At 36.4% G+C, this 21,287-nt stretch overlaps 1 protein-coding gene across 1 annotated transcript in view; it reads left to right on the forward strand.

Moving 5' to 3' along the window:
- The window catches only part of LMNTD1 (lamin tail domain containing 1), a 293,921-nt gene that overhangs the window by 133,528 nt on the left and 139,106 nt on the right, over positions 1-21,287 (forward strand). The window contains 3 exon segments of the mRNA XM_084956549.1: positions 3,004-3,122; positions 6,006-6,241; positions 9,632-9,830. Of these exon segments, the coding sequence (XP_084812675.1) occupies positions 3,034-3,122; positions 6,006-6,241; positions 9,632-9,830 (524 nt within the window). The 5' untranslated portion in view covers positions 3,004-3,033.

A 21,287-nucleotide genomic window follows, 5' to 3' on the forward strand; every position in this document is an offset into this window, starting at 1 on the left:
GATCAGAGTAGAGAGAAAAATCAGGACAAAGCTGATTCAAGAGTACGTAAGTGCTTAGGCAGTTACTATGGAAGGGGTTAGGAAGATACTGCACAGGAATTAGAGCAGATAAACAGTGAGTACAGTGAAGGGGGCTTTGTAACAAATGCATGTGAGACAATCCTGACTCTGCTATATATTAGCCATATAACCTTGGAAGAGGTATTCATCTCTCTGAACTTCCACCTGCTCATTTGGGAAAATGGGGAAATTCCATCTTCCAGAACTGTGGTGAGAGAGCCTCATAAACTTACTGTTTCTGCTTCCCCCCTACCCTCAGCTCTAGCTTGACTCTCCTTCCTGAATTAGACAGCCACCATGATGATGTTATCACTGTGTAGAGTCTATACATACCCAAATGAGAATTTCAAACATTTATACAAAAAACAACCATAACATATAATGAACCTCCATGTGCCTATTAGCTAACTTTAGCAATTACAAGTCACAACCCATCTTCTTCATCCACAACTCCATCCACTCCCTAACTTCTGTATTATTTTGAAGCAAATCTAGACATCATATCATTTTATCTATAAATGTTTCAGTATGTACCTCTGAACATTAAGGAATATTTTTAAAAAATCATAACACCATAGTACACCTTAAATATTTAAGGTATTCCTTAATATCATTAAATATCTAGTGTCTTAAATTTATAATATCTTTTGCATTTTTCACAGTTTGAATTATTATATAAATTACATCCACAAATTACAAAGAGTGTCTTTTAAATCTTTTGATCTATTAGTTAAGGTGCTTGTCTTCTCAATATTTCATGTAAGTGAGAGGATTCATCAGATTCAGGTTGATTTTGTTATTGTCGCTACTGTTATCATTGTGTCAGATAAGTTATATCATCCACGAGAATACACCATGTGGTATTGCTGTTGATGTAATTTTTCCAAACTGATGAACAACTCTGAAAATTTCTGAATGAGCCAATAAACGGTCTTAATGTAAATAATAGTTATTTACTTCCTGGAAAATTTGGTAAAAATTAAAAGTGTACAAAATATATTGCATTGATATGTATTATGGAGCTAGGCTTTAGGCTCTGGTAATTATAAACTACTTTTCATCTACATGAGTGTCTGGCAAGTTATGTGGACATGGGGAAATTCTTTGCCAATTAGGATTATCTGCCACATTGCAGAAAGTCTTGCATTTCTGGATCCTGTCTGCTAAATGCCGGCAGCACCCCACCAAATCTTTACAAATATCATTAATGTCGCCTCAGATTTACAAACTTTCCCCTGTGGTTCACTCCATCTGTGGTTGAAGACCTCTGTCTTAGTTTGAGAAGCAGCGAAAGAGAAAATTGATTTTAATTGTATATGCGCTCTAATTTGGGGAAGGGAAATAAGTAAAGTGTCCTGTGTGGAAAATAACTATTGAAACATTCACAATTTTAAAGCTTTTTAAATTTTCTCTGTTGGGAGAATTATGTTTCTCCAAACTATGCAGGAAGATTGAATAGGCACTCGGATAAAACAAATGAGGTCATAAGGATAATCATAATGCTAATAATATTTCTAGTTCAAGTATAGAAATTTTTAACAGCTAGGAGACCATCTGGACAGGTGAAGTTGGGGAAACTGGAAGACTAGCAAGAAATAATCCATTTTTAATTATTTTCCAAGCATAAGCATAAATGTATAAATATCTTTATGCTATATATACATAATCAGTTTATAATGCTGATAAGGAATTTCACTTTATCTCTAAAATGGAGAAAATATAGTCAAATGTTTACTCTCCTATAGCTTACTTGTCTCATTCTGTGATATACTTCTTGTCTTTTTCTTTTATTAAAAGTTATTTTCTTCATTGTCCTTTTTTTTGTGTATGGGGTTTTTTGGGGTTTTTTGTTGTTGTTGTTGTTTTGTTTTGTTTTGTTTTTGCTTTTTAGGGCCATACCCACAGCATATGGAAGTTCCCAGGCTAGGGATTGAAGAGGTGGAGGTACAGCTGCCGTCCTACACCACAGCCACAGCAATGCAGGATCTGAGGCAAGTCTGTGACCTACAGCACAGTTCAGGGCAGAGCCAGATCCCCTACCCACTGAATGAGACCAGGAATCAAACCTATATCCTCATGGATCCTAATTGGGTTTGTTACCACTGAGCCACAATGGAACTCCCAATCATATACTTCCATGGGTGGTAATTTTATTCCCATGCCAGTATTATCATGATATATTAAGTGTGGATCTTTTACTCAAGATAGAATCTGAATTAAATGATTTCTTTTAAATCATACTGCTGATAGAACTAGAGGAAGAATTTAGAACGTCTGTCTTTGATTTCATTATTTCTACTAATAGGTTTTTTAGGCCTTAAAAGTGTAAAAGTTTTCTGTTCCTGATGCCTGGATGTTTCCATGTGCCAAACAAAACAAATAAACAGAACAAAAAAAAAATGATTTAACTCCCCAAGTGGTTACTTACTAGCCTTGACCTTCAGAAATCCAAAATAGGATATCAAACATGTTGATGGCAAAGTTTATCTGGTAGGAGATATACATGACTCTCCTAAAAGCCAGTTATGTTATTTGATGTGTACCAACTGCTAAGCAGGTACGGCATTAACATAATAATTGTTCAGAGACTGGAACACTGTAACTATGGAGACATTGCCTCATAGTGTTCTAACAGGCAGTGTCAGCCAGATGTGAAAGTTGTGATCATAAAGGTAGCTTTGCCGGGTCCCCACCCTGCCTCTTGAGTTGCTTCCAATGAAGGTTACACACTTCCATCTTGATTTGTTTAATATTCATAGCCAATATCAGTGCTAGCTATGTCATTACTTAACATATTCACATTAGAATCCTGGTTTTGGCACGAGCTTGGTAAAGAGATCATGAACTCTGATCATGAACTCATGAGTGAGGTAACTTGAAAAAGGAGAGCTGCCTTGAAGCTCAGCTCTATTTATTGCCTAATGTCATGATTTGTTTTCCCAGAAAAGAGGCGAGACTTCTCTTCTAGACAAGATGAAAGACACACAAGCCATTCAGGAAGTTTCAGAGGCCCTGAAGAATGAAGTTCATGAGCTGGAAGATAAAATGGAGAATAAAGCACAGTAAGAAAGGCATAAATGACAGGAGAGGAGGGAGGGCCTGAGTTTTAGAGGATAAGGAGGGAGTATTTGACCTCTTTTTTCAAAACAGCTTATGAAATAGTTAGAACTAGAATCAATTCTACAAACTTCCTAAAAGTAATTAATGATAACATATGGCAAGTTTCCCAACTACTGTTTTATAAGGTTTAGTCCTTGAATAATACAAAAATTCTCTTAGGCAGATCCCCATCTTATCAGACCTGGTTGAGATTCCAAAGCTCGTATCCAACACATTAAGGTAATTGGCAAATGGTTTTTTTAAAACTGCTTTACAGTTGGGGACAGAGAACTGCTAGAGAATTTTGGTTTTGCAAATGTCTGTGAGGAAGTTAAATAAAAACTACAGCTCTTGCTTTTTACTGCTAATATAAATCATTCTATCAACTAAAGCATTAGCATTGGTTTGCCAGGGTTTTCCGAAAAAAAAAAATGATATCAAATACTGAATATACACAATTTAAAGCTAAAGTTACTTTGCACCTAGATGACCTGTGTTTACTGCTCAGTTCAAGTCCATTTTAAAAATATTTGTTCTTAGAGGTCACTAAGAAATAATTGTTGTCAGTATTATCAATGCAGCATTGAAATAACATTGAAATGCTGGTATTGAACTTTTATAACTGCCTCTGGTTTAGTGCTAATCAATTACAGAGGGAGGGAAGGAAATACCAAGTAGAGGCTTGGAAAATTCCACAAGGGAAAGAGAAAGTTAGCTAAGCCCTGGGAAGAAAATCTGAAAAAGCTCTCATTTTCCAAAAGGAGTCTAATAGGTTCTTGAGTACAGAGTTGAGACAATGGGCTGCATCACCACATCTCCTCCTGAAACGGTTCATCTCTTCAAAGGTGTGTGCAACTATTAGAAACTTCTTATTCAACTACAGGAAAAAGAACCCCCTGTGGCCCTAGGCCAGATTTCTTTGTTTACAACATTTGCAAAGGCTTGTTGGGGATCTTTTGTGGAAGTAAATGCATTTGGAAGTGCTGTTGTTTTACTGGAGGAAAAAAAAAAAATTCGGAGCTTATAAAATGAATATGCTGAAAAGATATAGCCAGTTGTCTGTAATGAAACCCAGATGTAAGGAACTTTGAAAGAGAAAGATCCTTTTCCTGCTTATTCTAGGCAGTGTCAAGGAAAAAATTATGGCATACAATCCTGCCTCAGTCTAGGCAGAGATGGAATATTCGCAGTTTGACAGTAGACCTCCGTGGTCTCCTTTCCATTACCGTCACAGTCATCCTCAAGGGTGTGTCTTCATGAGCTGGAGTTTTTTGACAAAGATAAATGGTTGTGAAGTTAGCAGAACAGCTTGTGCTCAAGTTTGCTAGGTATTGGGATAATGCAGTTTTCAAAGCCATTGCCATTTAATTATTTTTTTTAAATTGCCTGAGGTATATGTGCTTCTGAGAGGTACATTTAGAGAAGTCTGATTTTGAGTATAAAGGTCTCCAGATATAATATTTATGATGAAGGAACTTACAAATTATATAACAAAACAATGGAGAATATCTCTTGGTAAACAAAAATTAAGACCAACATCAGCAAGATGGCAGATTAGGAAGCTTCAGGTGCTTGTTCCCTTTCGGAGACATTTGGAAAATAACAAAAACAAACAGAAGACCAGTTAAAATAATTTTATAGGAACTCCGGGAAAAAAAAAAGAGATCAAAACAGACAGTGCATAGAGCAAAATACTTAGCTCCCGACTTATGATGGATAGACAGGTGACTCCCAGCAAGGGGATTGCTTGGGCTGGTCAGGTATCTGGTTTTTCACAGAGCTAAAGGGTTAGTTAGACCCCAGGACTTTGTTCACAATTCAAGCATTAAGCACACACATTCACACACACAGATCGCTTTGAGGTTACCGAGAAGGGCCTCAATAAGACTCAGGAAATGCAGTTGTCATAAATCTTTTCATGAGCGACTTCATCAGAATGTTGTTTCACGTGTAAAATAGCCGTACTATAGTTTAGAGACTTGATTTAAGTGATTTTACACTAGTCAAATACTTTTATATTTATAAAAACAAAAGAAAAGAAAACGTTTGTTCATAGCAAGATTTACTTACAAAAATAATATCTGGAAAGTAAGTTTTTCTTTGCTCTCTTCTCTGCTGTTCCCTTCAACCTCCACACACGTACTCAAGTTCACACACATACATGTGTACACTATTTATAGTTATTAATTTACACAGTGTATTTGAAAACAAATATTAACTCTAGAATCTTGATAAGTATAGGAAAATAATTAAACAGCTGGAGAAATTAAAGGGAAAAAGTATGGTAAATGATATATTAAACAAATTATAATCATATTTTTCATATTAATGGAAGAAAGAAATATAACAAGTGATAAAAGTGGGATGTAAATGGTTTATAGAGTCTGAATTCTGAGTGAAAAAAATGCATTTAAAAAAAACCCTGGGAGGAAAAAATATTGAATTGCTATGTTGTATACCTGAAACTAACATGATAGTGTAAAACAATTATACTTCAATTAAAAATATTTTTAATAAAAAATAAAAAGCCTAGAAGGAAAGGGTAAAATTTTTAGCTGTTGGAATTGTAATTTTTATTCTTTCTGCTTTTACACTTTCGCACAACCATCTGAAGTAGGAGCTAATTGATTTTTCACTAGAGAAAAGGAAAAAGGTATGACATGACACTGAAGCATTTTATTTAGATTGTTAAAACTGGAAATATAAAATGTTCTTGTGCTTGTGTTAAATGCATACTATCCTTGAAAAGCAAAACTGGGTAATAATGACAGTTCATGTTTTTTGTGTTTGTAATCTATCATTTTGACTTTCTCACTGTCTTTATTTATACAAATCTTTGTACACAGCATAGAAGACACACATGATAATCTCCCAAAGGCACGGCGATCTTTGGTATATTTTGTTCCAATATCGACAGATTCAGATACCACAACACTGCCATGGTCACGGTCATTATCAAATGAAATACTTCTCAGTTGCTATGTGTCTAGCCCTCAGGTTAGTGGAGTAACTATATCAACAATTGGACCAAAGCCTCTTAAACCTGCTTTAGTGATCCATTCCCAATCAGAAAACAGCTTGGGTAAGCAAAACATGTACTAAATTTTTAGACTATTTTTAAAGCATAGCGTTCAATAGAGTCTTTATGTCCTAGAAGCTAGAATGATGTTTTGTTGTCTCCAATAATACTAATTTCTTAATGTCATGTACAGAGTAACTTGACTATGCTCACCATTGATTCTAGCACTGGAGTCATATTCAGGTCACATAAATATATGTGGCCAAATACGCCATCTCAGGAGTTCCTGTTGCAGCTCAGGAGTAGTGAACCTGACTAGTATCCATGAGGTTCAGGGTTCAATCCCTGGCCCTACTCAGTAGGTTGTGATCTGGTGTTGCCGTGAGCGATGCTGTAGGTCACAGCATGGCTCGGATCCTACTGTGGCTGTAGCCTGGGAATTTCCATATGCTGCAGGTGCAGCCCTAAAAAGCAAAGAACAAAACAAAACAAAACAAATATATCATCTCTATAGTTAAAATATCTTGAGTTAATCACAGTGGTTCATATGTTGACTGCTTAGATGCTCTAGAATTGCTAGATAGTTAAAAATTCTAATGTATAGCATTAACTGCCCTTCCTCTGAACTATCCAAGAAAGATTAAACAATGTCTTGCGTATATTGTGCCGTTAGGAGTCTGTGGGTTAAGTAAGGAAAGACGAATAAAAGAAAGAAGAAATTTAAAGTAGGTAATAAAATGGTAGAGAAAAAAAGGGAAAAACACTGAAGAATTTGGACGAGAGGAAAATGAACATAGCAAAGTTTTGACAGTTGCCAAGAATGCACTTAGCAGTGCTCACACTATAGAATGTGAACATTTAGGGAACTTTGAAGGGCATGTTATCATGGTTTGCTGAAAATTCCACTGTGCTTGGAAACCGAGAAGTTAGGTTCAAACCAACTTTCTAGTCCCTACAAAGTGAGACAGTAGTAAGGTGTTTACCATCTCTGAGTCCCATTTTCTACAACTACAAAATGGGAATTAAAAATTTCAACTCCACAGGGCTATCCTAAGGATTAAATAAGATATTCATGAAAATCACCTAGCATATAGTAGGCATGCCTAATAAAATTAGTTGTAAATCTGGGGAGTTCCCATTGTGGCTCAGTGGTTAACAAACCCAACTAGTACCTTGAGGAGGTGGGTTTGATCCCTGGCCTCCTTCAGTGGGTTAAGGATCCAGCGTTGCCATGAGCTGTGGTATAGGTCACAGATGCGGCTTGGATCCTGTGTTGTTGTGGCTGTGGTGTAGGCCACCAGCTACAGCTCCGATTGGATCCCTAGCTTGGGAACCTCTATATGCCTCAGGTACGGCTCTAAAAAGACAAAAACAAAAAACAAACAGAAATAACCTGACGTATCTATAAGTACCCTCTCATAGAAGAGGCTACATGTGGGGTCTGTATTTCCAGTCAACTAACAAATTTCAAAATTGTTAGCACAAATACATCCATGACTACCCGATGTCTTAATTTTCCTCTATCATTCTGCGGACATTTACAGCCTGGCTGCATCTTTTCTATATTTCATTTTGTTTCTGATATTTTCCTAAGCCTTTTTGCACAGTGTTTTATAGAATTTTGACCTATTGCCATTATTGTCATATTCCCTATGCTTCATTGTTTGGCTAAGATAAGTTTTTCAAAGAAGCCTCCTAAGTTCACGCTGACCTTTAGCAATGACCAAAAATCTATATGCTTAAAAGTTAAAAACAAATTTTATACCTAGGAGGGTAATACTTGTCATCTTTTGGCACTGTATCATCATGTCACATATTCTATAGTTGGGTTAAACTGTGAAAGTGCCTAGTATTGGAAGAAAAAAAGCAAATATGGTGGCTTCCCTTGCAAGATGAGAGTTGTGCTGGAATAAAATCTTCCCCTTCAGTTACTGTAGATTCTCAGTCTGGAGATGGACGTCTAGGTCTGCTGAGACTTGTAGCATTTGGTTCATTTCCATCTGTTCCTCTAGATGAAATAACCAGTGGAACTGTTGATCAAATCAAGATGTCTCCTTTTAAAATACAAAGATTTTCATCCCTCAGGATGAGCTATTAAAAAGGATGCTATATATTTTCTTTCCCCAAAGGAATTTAAGGATTAAGCAAATACTCACTTGAATTGGAATAAGTTAATTTAATTCCAAACATTTCTTTTAAATAAAACACTGAGGAATCTTCTTTAGGAACTGTTTATTTTTTTCCACCTTTCACCTTGCTTTGGCTTTGTTAAAGATTCAAGAAGATAAAGCACACTCTAGATTGTCTTAATCCTGAGATGATTTTTGGACCCAGGATCACATTAACCAAAGCCCCTGTGCTATAATAATAGCTATCATTTGTTCAATACCTGCTAAATGCCAGATATTGTGCTAGACATTTACCTCCATTATCTTTAATCCTCACATTGCCTTACCTAAGGTTGTGTTATCCTTATTTTATGTTCAGGGAAACTGAAAATAGGAAAGTTTAAATCAGTTGGCTTAGTAAATGAAAGAGCTGGGATACAATTGCAGGTCTGCCTAAATCCAAGACATATCGCTTTATCTCCTTCATCATGATGCCTCTCTGCCCTGTTACTCTTTCTTTGCGGACACATCATTAGATTTATCCAACACGATTCTTTCTATGCAAAATCATGAGACCTACCTTTTGTGTTTGTATCTTAGTAGTGAGAATTTTAAAAAAGTAAATTTCCAAGGAGATACTAGAATCTGATTAAGATTAAGAATCTGATTAATAATACTTTATTTTTATTTTTATTTTTGGCCGCCCTGGGTCAGGAGTAAGATCCGAGCTACAGTCATGACCTAAGCTGCAGCTACAGCAGTGCTGGATCCTTAACCCACTTTGCCAGGCCAGTGGTCAAACCTGTGACCCAGTGCTCCCAAGACACCTCTGATCCCATTGCGCCACAGCAGGAACTCCTACTTTATCTTTCTAGTAAAATTCTAATTGATTAGAGGAAATTTACATCTTTACCTGGCAAACTACAAACCATTTGAGATTTTATGAGTAACAATTTGGAGAAAAAAGGTAATAAAGTTGTGTTTATATGTTACATATTCAAATTTGTGAGATTCAAATGTTCTGCCTACTCAAAAACTTATGATGCTTCTAGTACAACTTAATCAGTTAAATTATAATTATACTGATGATCTGATGATATAATTGATAGTTTAAGATAACTAAAATAATCTCTAGGAATTGAGTGTCACTGAAAGTAAACACTGGTTACTTTATAGGTATTGATTTAAAGCTTTTAATTATCCTCATTGAGTTTGTGACAGTAATACAAAAGAATATCATTTGTAGAAGCAAAGAGTAAAGATAGCAGCTTTGGGTTCTTTTAATATCTTTTATTTACTTCTCTCTCTCTCTCTCTGTTGTTTGCTTCTTTGATTTCTTTGACAGGAGGCAACACCTTCAAAATTCCAAAGAAACAGACTCTGTCAGTCCCTACTCCTGAGCCAGCTGTGATTGGAGAAGGGGAGGATTATTTCCTGTCTTTGTTTGGTGATTCAAGGAAACTCAACGAACATTCATTACACACCGAGAAAGTTTGGAAGCACTTTTCTATGATTCTTGAAGAAGTAGGCCAATCTAGATCCAGGTACATATTCTATTCGAACTGTTCAATATCTTCTGCTGGGGTAAGAATAATAAATTAGTAGGAAAGAAAGTTCCAATCTGTTGTCAGAACCATGATCTCACCTAAAATCTTAAGCAGTTTTTAAAATATAACTGTTTCATGTTCTGGTCAGTTAAAAAGAATCAATATAACTTCCTAGCGAACCAAACAAGGAATGTTAATTCTTCAAAGATGCCAGAGAAAACAAAACTATGTAATCCTTACCAATAAAGATAACTCAATTATTCAAGAACCTTTTTTTGGGGGGGGGGGGGGAGTTCCCGTCGTGGTGCAGTGGTTAACGAATCCGACTAGGAACCATGAGGTTGCGGGTTCAATCCCTGCCCTTGCTCAGTGGGTTAACGATCCGGCGTTGCTGTGAGCTGTGGTGTAGGTTGCAGACGCGGCTCGGATCCCACGTTGCTGTGGCTCTGGCGTAGGCCCGTGGCTACAGCTCCGATTCAACCCCTAGCCTCCGATTCAACCCCTAGCCTCCATATGCCGCGGGAGCGGCCCAAGAAATAGCAACAACAACAACAAAGACAAAAGACAAAAAAAAAAAAAAAAAGAACCTTTTTTATTATTGGCAAATCATTCAGATGGATTTAGAATCTTTTTTTTTTTTTCATCCATCCTGAGTTCAAGAGAGAAGGAGAGGAGTTCCCATTGTGGCTCAGTGATTAATGAACCTGACTAGTATGCATGAGGATGCGGGTTCGATGCATGGCCTTGCTCAGTGGGTTAAGGTTCTGGCGTTGCTGTGAGCTGTGGTATAGGTCAGAGATGCTGTTCAGATCCCACATTGCTGTGGCCATAGTGTAAGCCAGCAACTACAGCTCCCATTCAACCTGTAGCCTGGGAACCTTCATTTGCCACAGGTAAGGCCCTACAAAGACAAAAGACAAAAAAGAGCATTAGCCTATAGTTTTCTTTTCCAGTAATGTCTTTATCTGCTTTGTTATCAGGGTAATGCTCACATCATAGAATGAGTTGGGATATATTCTGTCCTCTTTCACTTTCTAGAAGTGTTTGTGCAGAAGTAATATCATTTTTTCCTTAAGTGTTTTATGGAATTCATCAGTGAAGCCATCTGGGCCTGGAGTTATTTTGAGAAGGTTTTTACCTACAAATTTTTTTCTTTTAAAGTAGACATTAGCATAACGTGTTATCTATTTCTTCTTGAGTGAACTTGTATAGTTTGTGTCTGTCAAGGAATTTGTTCATTTTATCTGAGTTGTAAGATTTATTGTCATGAAGTTGTACCTAATATTCCCTTATTATCTTTTTAGTATCTATGGAGTCTCTAGTGATATCACATTTCTTATTGTTGATAATGGTTATATGTATCCTCTCCTTTTTCCTGGTAAATCTTGCCCATGTGTTATCAACTTTGTAAGCTTCTCAAAAAACAGTGTTTCATTTAATTGATTTTTCTCTAATTTTTTGGCTTTATTTTCTATTCATTGATTTCCATTATAATCTGTATTACCTTTCTTGTGCCTAGTTTAGTTTTCGTTTGCTTTTCTTTTTCTGGTTTCTCAAGACGGAAGGTGAGAATTGATTTGAAAACTTTTCTAGTATAAGCATTTAGAACAATAAAATTTCTCATAACTACAGTTTTTAGTGGCACTCCACAAATTTTGATATATTTTCGCTTTCATTCAGTTCAAAGTACTCTCTTTTTTATTAAAGTATAGGTGGTTCACAATATTGTGTTAGTTTCATGTGTACACCATAGTGATTCAGTTATATTTTTCTGATTATATTCATTTTAAGTTATTACAAGATATTGAATATAATTACTTGTGCTATACAGGAAATCCATGTTGCCTATCAATCTCCTAAATTGTCCCTTCTCCCACCCCTCTCCCCCTTGATAACCATAAGTTTGTTTTCTATGTCTGTGAATCTGTTTCTATTTTGTATATAGATTCATTTGCGCTATTTTTCAGGTTCCACATGTAAGTAATATCATATATTTTCCTTTATCTGTCTGTCCTACTTCAGTAAATGTAATGATCTTTAGGTCTATCCATGTTGCTGCAAATGGCAATATTTCATTCTTTTTTATGGCCAAGTAATATTTTATTGTATACATATGTATGTGGTATATATATATGCCACATCTACTTTTTTTTTTTTCTTTTTATAGCCTTACCTGTAGCATATGGAAGTTTCCAGGAGAGGGATCAAATCGGAGCTGAAGCTGCCAGCCTACACCACAGCCACAGAAATGCCAGATCCAAGCTCAGTCTGTGAGTTATGCCACAACTCGCAGCAAAACTGAATCCTTAACCCACTGAGCAAGGCCAGGGATCAGACCCACATCCTGGTGGATACTAGTTGGCTTCTTAACCCACTGAGCCACAATGGAATTGCTATGCCACATCTTCTTAAGTCGATCATTTACTAATGGGAACTTGGGTTGTTTCCATGTCTTGGCTATTATAAATAGTGCTGCTATGAACACTGGAGTGCCTGTATCATCTCAAATTCGAGTTTTCAGGTTTTTTTCTGGATATATATCCATATGCTCAGGAGTGGGATTTCTGGATCACGTGGTAGCTCTATTTTTAGTTTTTTACAGAACCTCTATACTGTTTTCCATAGTGGTTGCACAAATTTGCATTCCTATTAACAGTATATTAGGGTTCCTTTTTCTCTGCACCCTCTCCGTCATTTATTATTTACAGGCTTTTCAATGATAGCTAACCTGAGGTGATAACTCATTGTGGTTTTGATTTGCTTTTCTCTAATAATTAACAATGTTGAACACCTTTTCATGTGCCTGTTTCCCATCTGTGTATCTTCTTTGGAAAAATGTCAATTTAGGTTTTCTGCTGATTTTTGGACTTTTTTTATGTATATTGAGTTGTATGAGCTGTTTGTACATTTTGGATATTAACACCTTGTCAGTCACATGGTTTGCAAGAGTTTTTTCCCATTCCGTAGATTGTCTTTTCATTCTTCTGTTGATGGTTTCCTTTGTTGCACAAACCTTTTAAGTTTGATTAGGTCCCATTTGTTTATTTTTGCTTTTATTTATTTTGCCTTGGGAGACTGATCTAAGAACATACTGCTGTAAGTTGTCAAAGAATGTTTTTCCTATGTTTTCTTATAGGAGTTTTATATTGTCATGTCTTACATTTAAATCTTTAAGCAATTTTGAGTTTACTTTTGTGTTTGATGTGAAGAAATGTTCTAATTTCATTGATTTACATCCAATTTTAGCTGCCCAGCTTTCCCAATAGCATTTGTTGAAGAGACTGTCTTTTCTCCATTGTATATCCTTCCCTCTTTTTTCATATATTAATTGACCACAGGTGATTGGGTTTATTTCTAGGCTCTCTATCCTTTCACATTCATCTATACATCTATTTTTTTTTTTTTTTTGGTCTTTTGTCTTTTGTTGTTGTTGTTGTTGCTATTTCTTGGGCCGCTCCCGTGGCATATGGAGGTTCCCAGGCTAGGGGTTGAATCGGAGCTGTAGCCACCGGCCTATGCCAGAGCCACAGCAGACGCGGGATCTGAGCCGCGTCTGCAACCTACACCACAGCTCACGGCAACGCCGGATTGTTAACCCACTGAGCAAGGGCAGGGACCGAACCCGCAACCTCATGGTTCCTAGTCGGATTCGTTAACCACTGCGCCACGACGGGAACTCCTATACATCTATTTTTGAGCCAGTACCATATTGTTTTGATGACTGTAGTTTTGTAGTATAGTCTGAAGTCAGGGACCCTGATTCCTCCAGCTCTGTTTTTCTTTCTCAAGATTGCTTTGGCTATTCAGGGTCTTTTGTGTCTCCAGACATATTTTAAATTTTTTGTTCTAGTTCTGTGAAAAAATGTCATGGGTATTTTGATACTGATTGCATTAAATTTGTAGATTACTTTTGGGTAGTATGGCCATTTTAACAATATTAATTCTTTGAATCTAAGAGCAGGAGCTATCTTTCCATTTATTTAAATTATATTTGGTTTTTTTAATCAATGTGTTATGGTTTTCAATGTATGTATATTTCACCTCCTTCATTAAGTAGATGTGATTTTAACAGGATTTTTAAAACTTTCTTTCTGATATTTCATTATTAGTATAAAAATATAATAAATTTCTGTATATTAATCTTATATCCTGCTACCTTGCTGAATTCATTTATTAATTTTGAATAGTTTTTGTGTGGAAACTTTAGCATTCTCCATATACAGTATCATGTCATCTGCAAATAGAGACAGTTTTATCTCTTTCCTTCCAATTTTGATGACTTTTATCTCTTTTTCTTGTCTGATTGTTGTGGCTGAGACTTCTAATACTGTGTTGAATAGAAGAGATTAGAGTGGGAATTTAGTGGAAAGGCTTTCAGGCTTTCACCATTGTGTGTTATGTTGGCTGTGGGTTTGTCTGTTTTTTCTTCTTTTGTTTCAACCATCATTGCTTGAGGATTTTCTTTAGCAGTATGCTTGGGTTTTTTCCTTTTTGGTTTTTATGTGTCTGTTGTAGATTTTTGATTTGTGGTTGTGATGTGGTTCATATGTACTGACCAATGATTATATCTACTTGTTATATCTAAACTGGTAGTTCAAACACATTCTAAAAGATCTACGTTTTTACTCCCCTTCATCTTCATGCTTATGCCTTACTGTTCATTGTAGTTATAATCATTTTTTCCTTTGTCTTTCTTTTTTTTTTTTTTAAGGGCTGCACCTGTTCCATATGGAAGTTCCCAGGATAAGGGTTGAATCAAAGCTGCAGCTGCAGGATCTGAGCCATGTCTGCAACCTAAACCATGGCTCACAGCAACACCAAATACTTACTCCACAGAGTGGGGCCAGGGATCAAACATACATCCTCATAGATATTAGTTGGGTTTGTTACTTCTGAGCACAATGGGAACTCCTCAATTGTTTTTTAATCTGCATAATGGCTTATTTACATGATCTTTCATTCTTTTGTATATTTGCTTTTCCTATTGTGATTTTCCCCTTTTCTATAGATTCTTACTTCTTTTCTATCTGGAGACCCTCCAATATTTCTTTTAAGGTAGATTTAGTACTGCTGAATTCTTTTAGTTTTCGCTTGTCTGGGAAATTCTTTATCTCTCCATCTATTCCAAATGATAATTTTGCCAGGTGGAATATCCTAGATTGCAAGTTTTTCCCTTTTAGGACATTGAATATATGATGCCAATCCCTTCTAGCCTGCAAAGTTTCTGCAAGGAGATCAACTGATATTCTTAAGGTGTTGCCTTGCAACTGACTCTTTGTGTCTCTATGGCTGCCTTTATAATTCTCTATCATGAATTTTGCAATTTTTATTATGATTGATTATGATATATCATAATTAAATATATCTTTGTGTGAATCTGTTTGGGTTCAGCTTTGGGACCCCCCTATGCTTCCTGTACCTGGGTATATGGTTCTTTTGTATATTTGGGAAATACTCAGCCATAATTTCTTCAAATACATTTTCAATCCCTTTTTCTTTCTCTCTCTCCCCTTTCTAGAACCTTTATTATGCACAGGTTTGCACATTTTATATTACCCTGTTGATCTCATATGCTGCTTTAATTTTTTTGTCTGTCTGATGTTCTGATTGAGTGATTTGATTATTCTGTTTTCCATATCACTTATCATTATTCATTAGTTAGCTATTCATTGCTTCTTGATTGACATTTATCTCTGCCACTGAATTGTCTGTTTTTTTTTTTTTTTCTTTTTAGGGCTATACCCATAGCATATGGAAGTTCCCAGGCTAGGGGTCAAATTGGAGCCTCAGCTGCCAACCTATGCCATAGCACAGCAACGCAGGATCTGAGCCACATTGACACCAGATACTTAACCCACTGAGCAAGGCCAGGGATTGAACCTACATCCTCGTGGACACTAATCAGATTTGTTACCACTGAGCTACAACAGGAACTCCTGAATTGTCTAGTTTTAATTGGTTCATCTTTGACGTTTTTAGTTGCTTGTTACTGCGATCTGCATTTCTATCAATAATCTTTCTTAATTCAGTTAGCATTTTTATTATCACCTTTTTCTGAACTCAGAATCTGATAGACTGGTGAGCTCTGTTTCATTATTTATTCTTTCAGGGATTTCTCTTATTTATTATTTTGTCTTTTTAGGGCCGCACCCATGGCATATGATGTTTTTCAGACTAGGGGTCGAAACAAAGCTGTAGCCACTGGCCTGTGCCACAACCACAGCAATGTGGGATCCAAGCTGCATCTGCAACCTGCATCACAGCTCTTGGCAATGCCAAATCCTTAACCTACTGAGGGAGGCCAGGGATCAAACTTGCGTCCTGATGGATGCTAGTCAAATTCATTTCCGTTGAGCTACAACAGGAACTCCCACTTTTGTTTTTTAATTGGGGGTAGTTCCTCTGCTTTTTCATTTTACTTTCTGTCTTTATGAATTTAGGAGAAACTATTATCTCCTGCATTCTTAAAGGGGTGTTTTTGTATGGAAATATCCCTTTGTAAACCATGTGTGTTCAGTGTTTTTGGTAGGAGGATTGGCTTTGGTATAGAGGCCTGGCATGTCTTTCCTGAAGATATGTGGCCATTATCCCCTTGAATGGATGTGGTTGGTGTCTGGTGTTGTAGTATCTACAGCCTGTGCACATTGTAAGGCAGAGTTTTCTCTCTGCTCCATGGCTGTCACTGCCCTGCAAGGGCAGGGTCTGCTCCCCACTTATTGGAGTAGAAGCCCTGAGGGTCAGGTCCTTGCCATTGAGTGCATGGCTTGCTCCAAAGGAGGTGATTTCTGAAGCAAATGAGGCCTATGCAGTCACAGAGGACTCATGTGCCACCTTTGTAGATGTTCATGGTTCTGCTCAGAAGCAGCCCAAATCATATACATTTCATTGTTATGTTCCTCCCAGATCTAGCGCAAAGCTGTACTGTGGAGTAAGCTGGGACTGGGGATTGAGGGTGCTGTGGTTACAGAAATAGAGATGGCTGAGCTACTGCCTGAGATCTGTGCTGCCCCCTGAGATTGTGCTGCCACCTGAGCCAGCACAATCTATGACAGTCTTCTAGGACCTACCTTCCCCAGATCTAGCACTAAGCTGCAGAGTAGAGTGGGTAGAGTCAGGGTGCTCTCACTGGGAGAACTGCTCCTTATTCCTGAGCATGCTGACAATAACTGTCACTGCCCTACCCAGACCACACCCCAGGCCCTCCACACTGTCTCTGCATAGCTAGATTGAGTCCTCTCCCAGGACCTTTCTGCCCAAATTTCAGCATTTAGCCATGGCATTAAAATACTTCCTATTTCCCATTTTCATTTCTTCTTGGATCCTTGAGTACTAAGAAGTGTATTATTTAGTTCCTAAATATTTTTCAGATTTTCCATTTTGAATGATTTTCCAGATATCTTTTGTTACTGATTTCTAATTCAGTTTTATAGTAGTCAAAGAACAAAATTTGTGTAACTTGAGTCCTTTTAAATATATTGAGATTTGTTTTATAGCCAGGACATTGTCTGTTTTGGCAAATGTTTTGGATTCACTTACAAAGAATATATATTCTTCTGTTGTTGAGTGAAGTGTTTCATAAATGTCAATCAGGTCGAATTGGTTGATGATGTTAAGTCTGTAACATTATTGATTTTATGTCCATCAATTTTTCAGAAAAGGGTGTTAAAATTTCAAACTATAATTGTGGATTTTTTTATTTTTCCCTTGTAATTCTATCAGTTTTATCTTCATGTATTTTGAAGCTCTGTTTCTTTTGTGGGGGGTTGGGGTTTTTTGTTTTTTGTTTTTTTGCTCCCCAGGGCTGTACTTGCAGCATACGGAGGTTCCCAGGCTAGCGGTCGAATCAGAGCTGCACCTGCCAGCCTACACCACAGCCACAGCAACACAGGATCCGAGCCACGTTCCGTGACCTATACACCACAGCTCATGGCAAAGTCAGATCCTTAACCTACACAGTGAGGCCAGGGATCGAACCTGCATCTTCATGGATGCTAGTCAGATTCCTTAACTCTCAGCCACAATGGGAACTCCCGCTGAAGCTCTTTTAAGTGCAGAAACATTTAGGATTATTATATGCTCTTGATGGATTTATGTCTATATAATTATGAAATGACCTTCTTTATCCCTGGCATTATTCTTTGCTCATAAATCTACTATGTCTGATATGAATATAGCCACTCCAGCTTTCTTTTTACTGGTGTTACCATGGTATATCTTTTTTATCCTTTTACTTTCAGCCTGTTCGTATCTTTATATTTTATCTTCAAATTATGTAGGTAGCATGTAGTAGACTTGTTCTTTCATCTAATAAGACAATGTCTGTCTTTTAATCCGGGCATTAAAATGATCTATATTTAAAGAAATTGTTAATATGGTTTAGTCTCTTATCTTGATTTGCTTTCTATTTGTCCCAACGGTTCTGTGTTCTTTACCTTTTTTTCTGCCTTCTTTGGAATTATTATTAATAATTCCATTTTATCTTCATTGTTGGCTCCTTAGCTATAACTTGTCTAGGGGTTATAGGATATATCTTGAACTTTTTACAGACTTATAGGATATATCTTGAGCTTTTTACAGACTACCTTCATGTGATACTATATCACTTCACAAATAGTATAAGAGCCTTATAAATCTATAATTTCAATTTTCCTCACCATTGTGCTTTAGCTATCACATATTTTACTTCTACATATGCTGTAATTCTCATACTCGATAATTATTTTGTTTAAATAATCTTTTTTTTAATTTAAACAATAGGGAAAATATTTACTATATATATCCTTGTGTGTTTTCACTGTTTTTCTTAGTTTTTAGTGCTTTTGGTTTTTCCTTTGTTTTGTTGATCTATACATTTGGTTTCCATCCAGTATAATTATCCTACTACTTGAAAAGAACTTCTTTTAATATTTCTTGTAGTTTGGATCTGCTTGTAATGATCTCTTTCTTCAGTTTTTTTGGAAGCTTTATTGAAATACATTGACATAAAAATTGTGTATATTTTGGAGTTCCCATCATGGCACAGCAGAAGTGAATCCAACTAGGAACGATAAAGTTGCAGGTTGAATCACTGAACTCTCTCAATGGGTTAAGGATCTGGTGTTGCCATGAGCTGTGGTATAGGTCACAGATGTGGTTCTGATGATTCATTGCTGTGGCTGTGGCATAGGCAGGCAGCTGTAGCTCCAATTTGACCCCTAGCCTGGGAACTTCCATATGCCATGCTTGCAGACCTAAAAAGAAAAAAAAAAATTGTGTATATTTGGGGCACCCAGATACATACAACAAGGACTAACAGACATAAAAGGAGAAATTGATGAGAATACAATAAGAGTAAGAGACTTTAACATGACACTCACATCAATGGACAGATCCTCTAGAGAGAAAATCAGTAAGGCAATAGACATCCTAAATGACACAGTAGAAAAGTTAGATTTAATTGATATTTTCAGGACATCACATCCAAAAAAATCCGAATATGCATTCTTCTCAAGTGCACATGGAACATTCTCCAGGATTGCCCACATACTGGGGCACAAAACTAACCTCAACACATTTAAGAGTATAGAAATCATTTCAAGTATCTTCTCTGACCACATGGCATAAAACTAGAAATAAACCACAGGAAAAGAAGTGAGAAAAAAATAACTACATAGAGACTAAACAACATGTTACTGAAAAACCAATGGGACAGTGAGGAAATCAATAAGGAAATTTAAAAAATCTCAAGACAAATGATAATGAAAACACAACCATTCAAAAACCTATGGGATGCCACAAAAGCAGTGCTCAGAAGGAAATTCATAGTGATACAGGCCTTGCTCAAAAAAGAAGAAAAATCTCCAATTGACAACTTAACACATCACCTAAATGAATTGGAAAAAGAAGAATAAACCAAACCTAGAGTCAGTGGAAAGAAGAAAATCATAAAGATCAGAGAGGAAATCAATAAAATAGAGATTCAAAAGAACAATAGAAAAAATCAATAAAACCAAGAGCTGGTTCTTTGAAAAGGTAAACATAATTGACAAACCTCTGGCCAGACTCACCAAGAGAGAAAAAACCCAAATAAACAAAATAAGAAATGAAAAAAGAGAAATCACAGCAGATACTGCAGATGTACAAAAAACCACAAGAGATTTCTATGAAGACTTGTATGCTAACAAATTTGGCAACTTAGAAGAAATGGACAACTTTTTGTATCTTACATGTTTTCACCACAAATAAAAGGTAATTGTGTGAAGGGCGTGTTAGCTAATCTTATTTTGATAATCATTTCACTCTATATACATGTGTATCAAATCATCATTTTTTATACCTGAAAACTTTCTAGAGAATTACAGCCCATCAAAACTGAATCAGGAAGAAGTAGATCAACTGGACAGACCAATCACTGGAAATGAAACTGAATATGTAATAAAAACACTCCCTACAAATAAAAGTCCAGGACCAGGTGGATTCACAGGCAAATTCTACCAAACATACAAAGAGGAACTTATACCCATCCTTCTTAAATTTTTCCAAGGAGTTTAAGAAGAAGGAACACTCTCAAAGACATTCTATGAAGACACCATCCCCCTTATACCCAAACCAGACAAAGATACCACCAAAAAAGAAAACTATAGGCCAATATCTTTGATGAATATAGATGTTATTTTTGGTGAAAACATGTAAGATACACTGTTTTAGCAATTTTAAAGTATATAATATTGCATTTTTAACTATAGTGACCATGCTGTACCTTATTCATCTTTTAACTGGAAGTTTTTATCCTTTGCCCAGTATCTCCCCCATTTCTCCTATCCTCTATCTCCTGGAAAACATTGTTCTGATTTCTGTTACTATGAGTTTAGCTTTTTAAAATTCCATGTATAAGTGGGACCATATAGTATTTGTCTTTCTTTGTTTGATTTATTTCACTTAGAATAATTTCTCAAGATCCATCCATGTTGTCATAATTGACAGGATCACATATATGTCACAGAACATATATACATTTACATTAACCCTTGAACAATACAGGTTTGAACAACCTGTCCACTTATAGGTGGATTTTTTTCATTTAATACTCCAATATGATGTGATCCATGGTAGGTTGAATCTGTAGATGTGGAAATGCAGATGCGCAGGGACAAATATAAAGTTATATGTTGATTTTCCACAGTGTAGGGGGTCAGCACCTTTAACCTCACAGTGTTCAATGATCAACTGCATTTATAAAATATATATCACATTTACTTTATCCACTCATCTGTCAATTGCACTTTGTTTCTGTGTCTTGCGTATTATGAGTAATGCTGCAATGAACATGGTGGTGCAGGTAACTCTATAAATGGTAATTTTTTTTTTTTTTTTTTTTTTTTGCTTTTGGGGGCTGCAACCACAGCATACAGAAGTTCCTGGGCTAGGGGTCAAATTGGACCCGCAGTTGCTGCTATGCCACAGCCACAGCAATGC

The sequence above is a fragment of the Sus scrofa genome, chromosome 5 (assembly GCF_054392235.1).
Source record: "Sus scrofa isolate SSC_HxYL_T2T_F1_AM1 chromosome 5, Sscrofa_HxYL_maternal_Yorkshire_Landrace_v2.0, whole genome shotgun sequence".
NCBI classification, from domain to species: Eukaryota; Metazoa; Chordata; class Mammalia; order Artiodactyla; family Suidae; genus Sus; species Sus scrofa.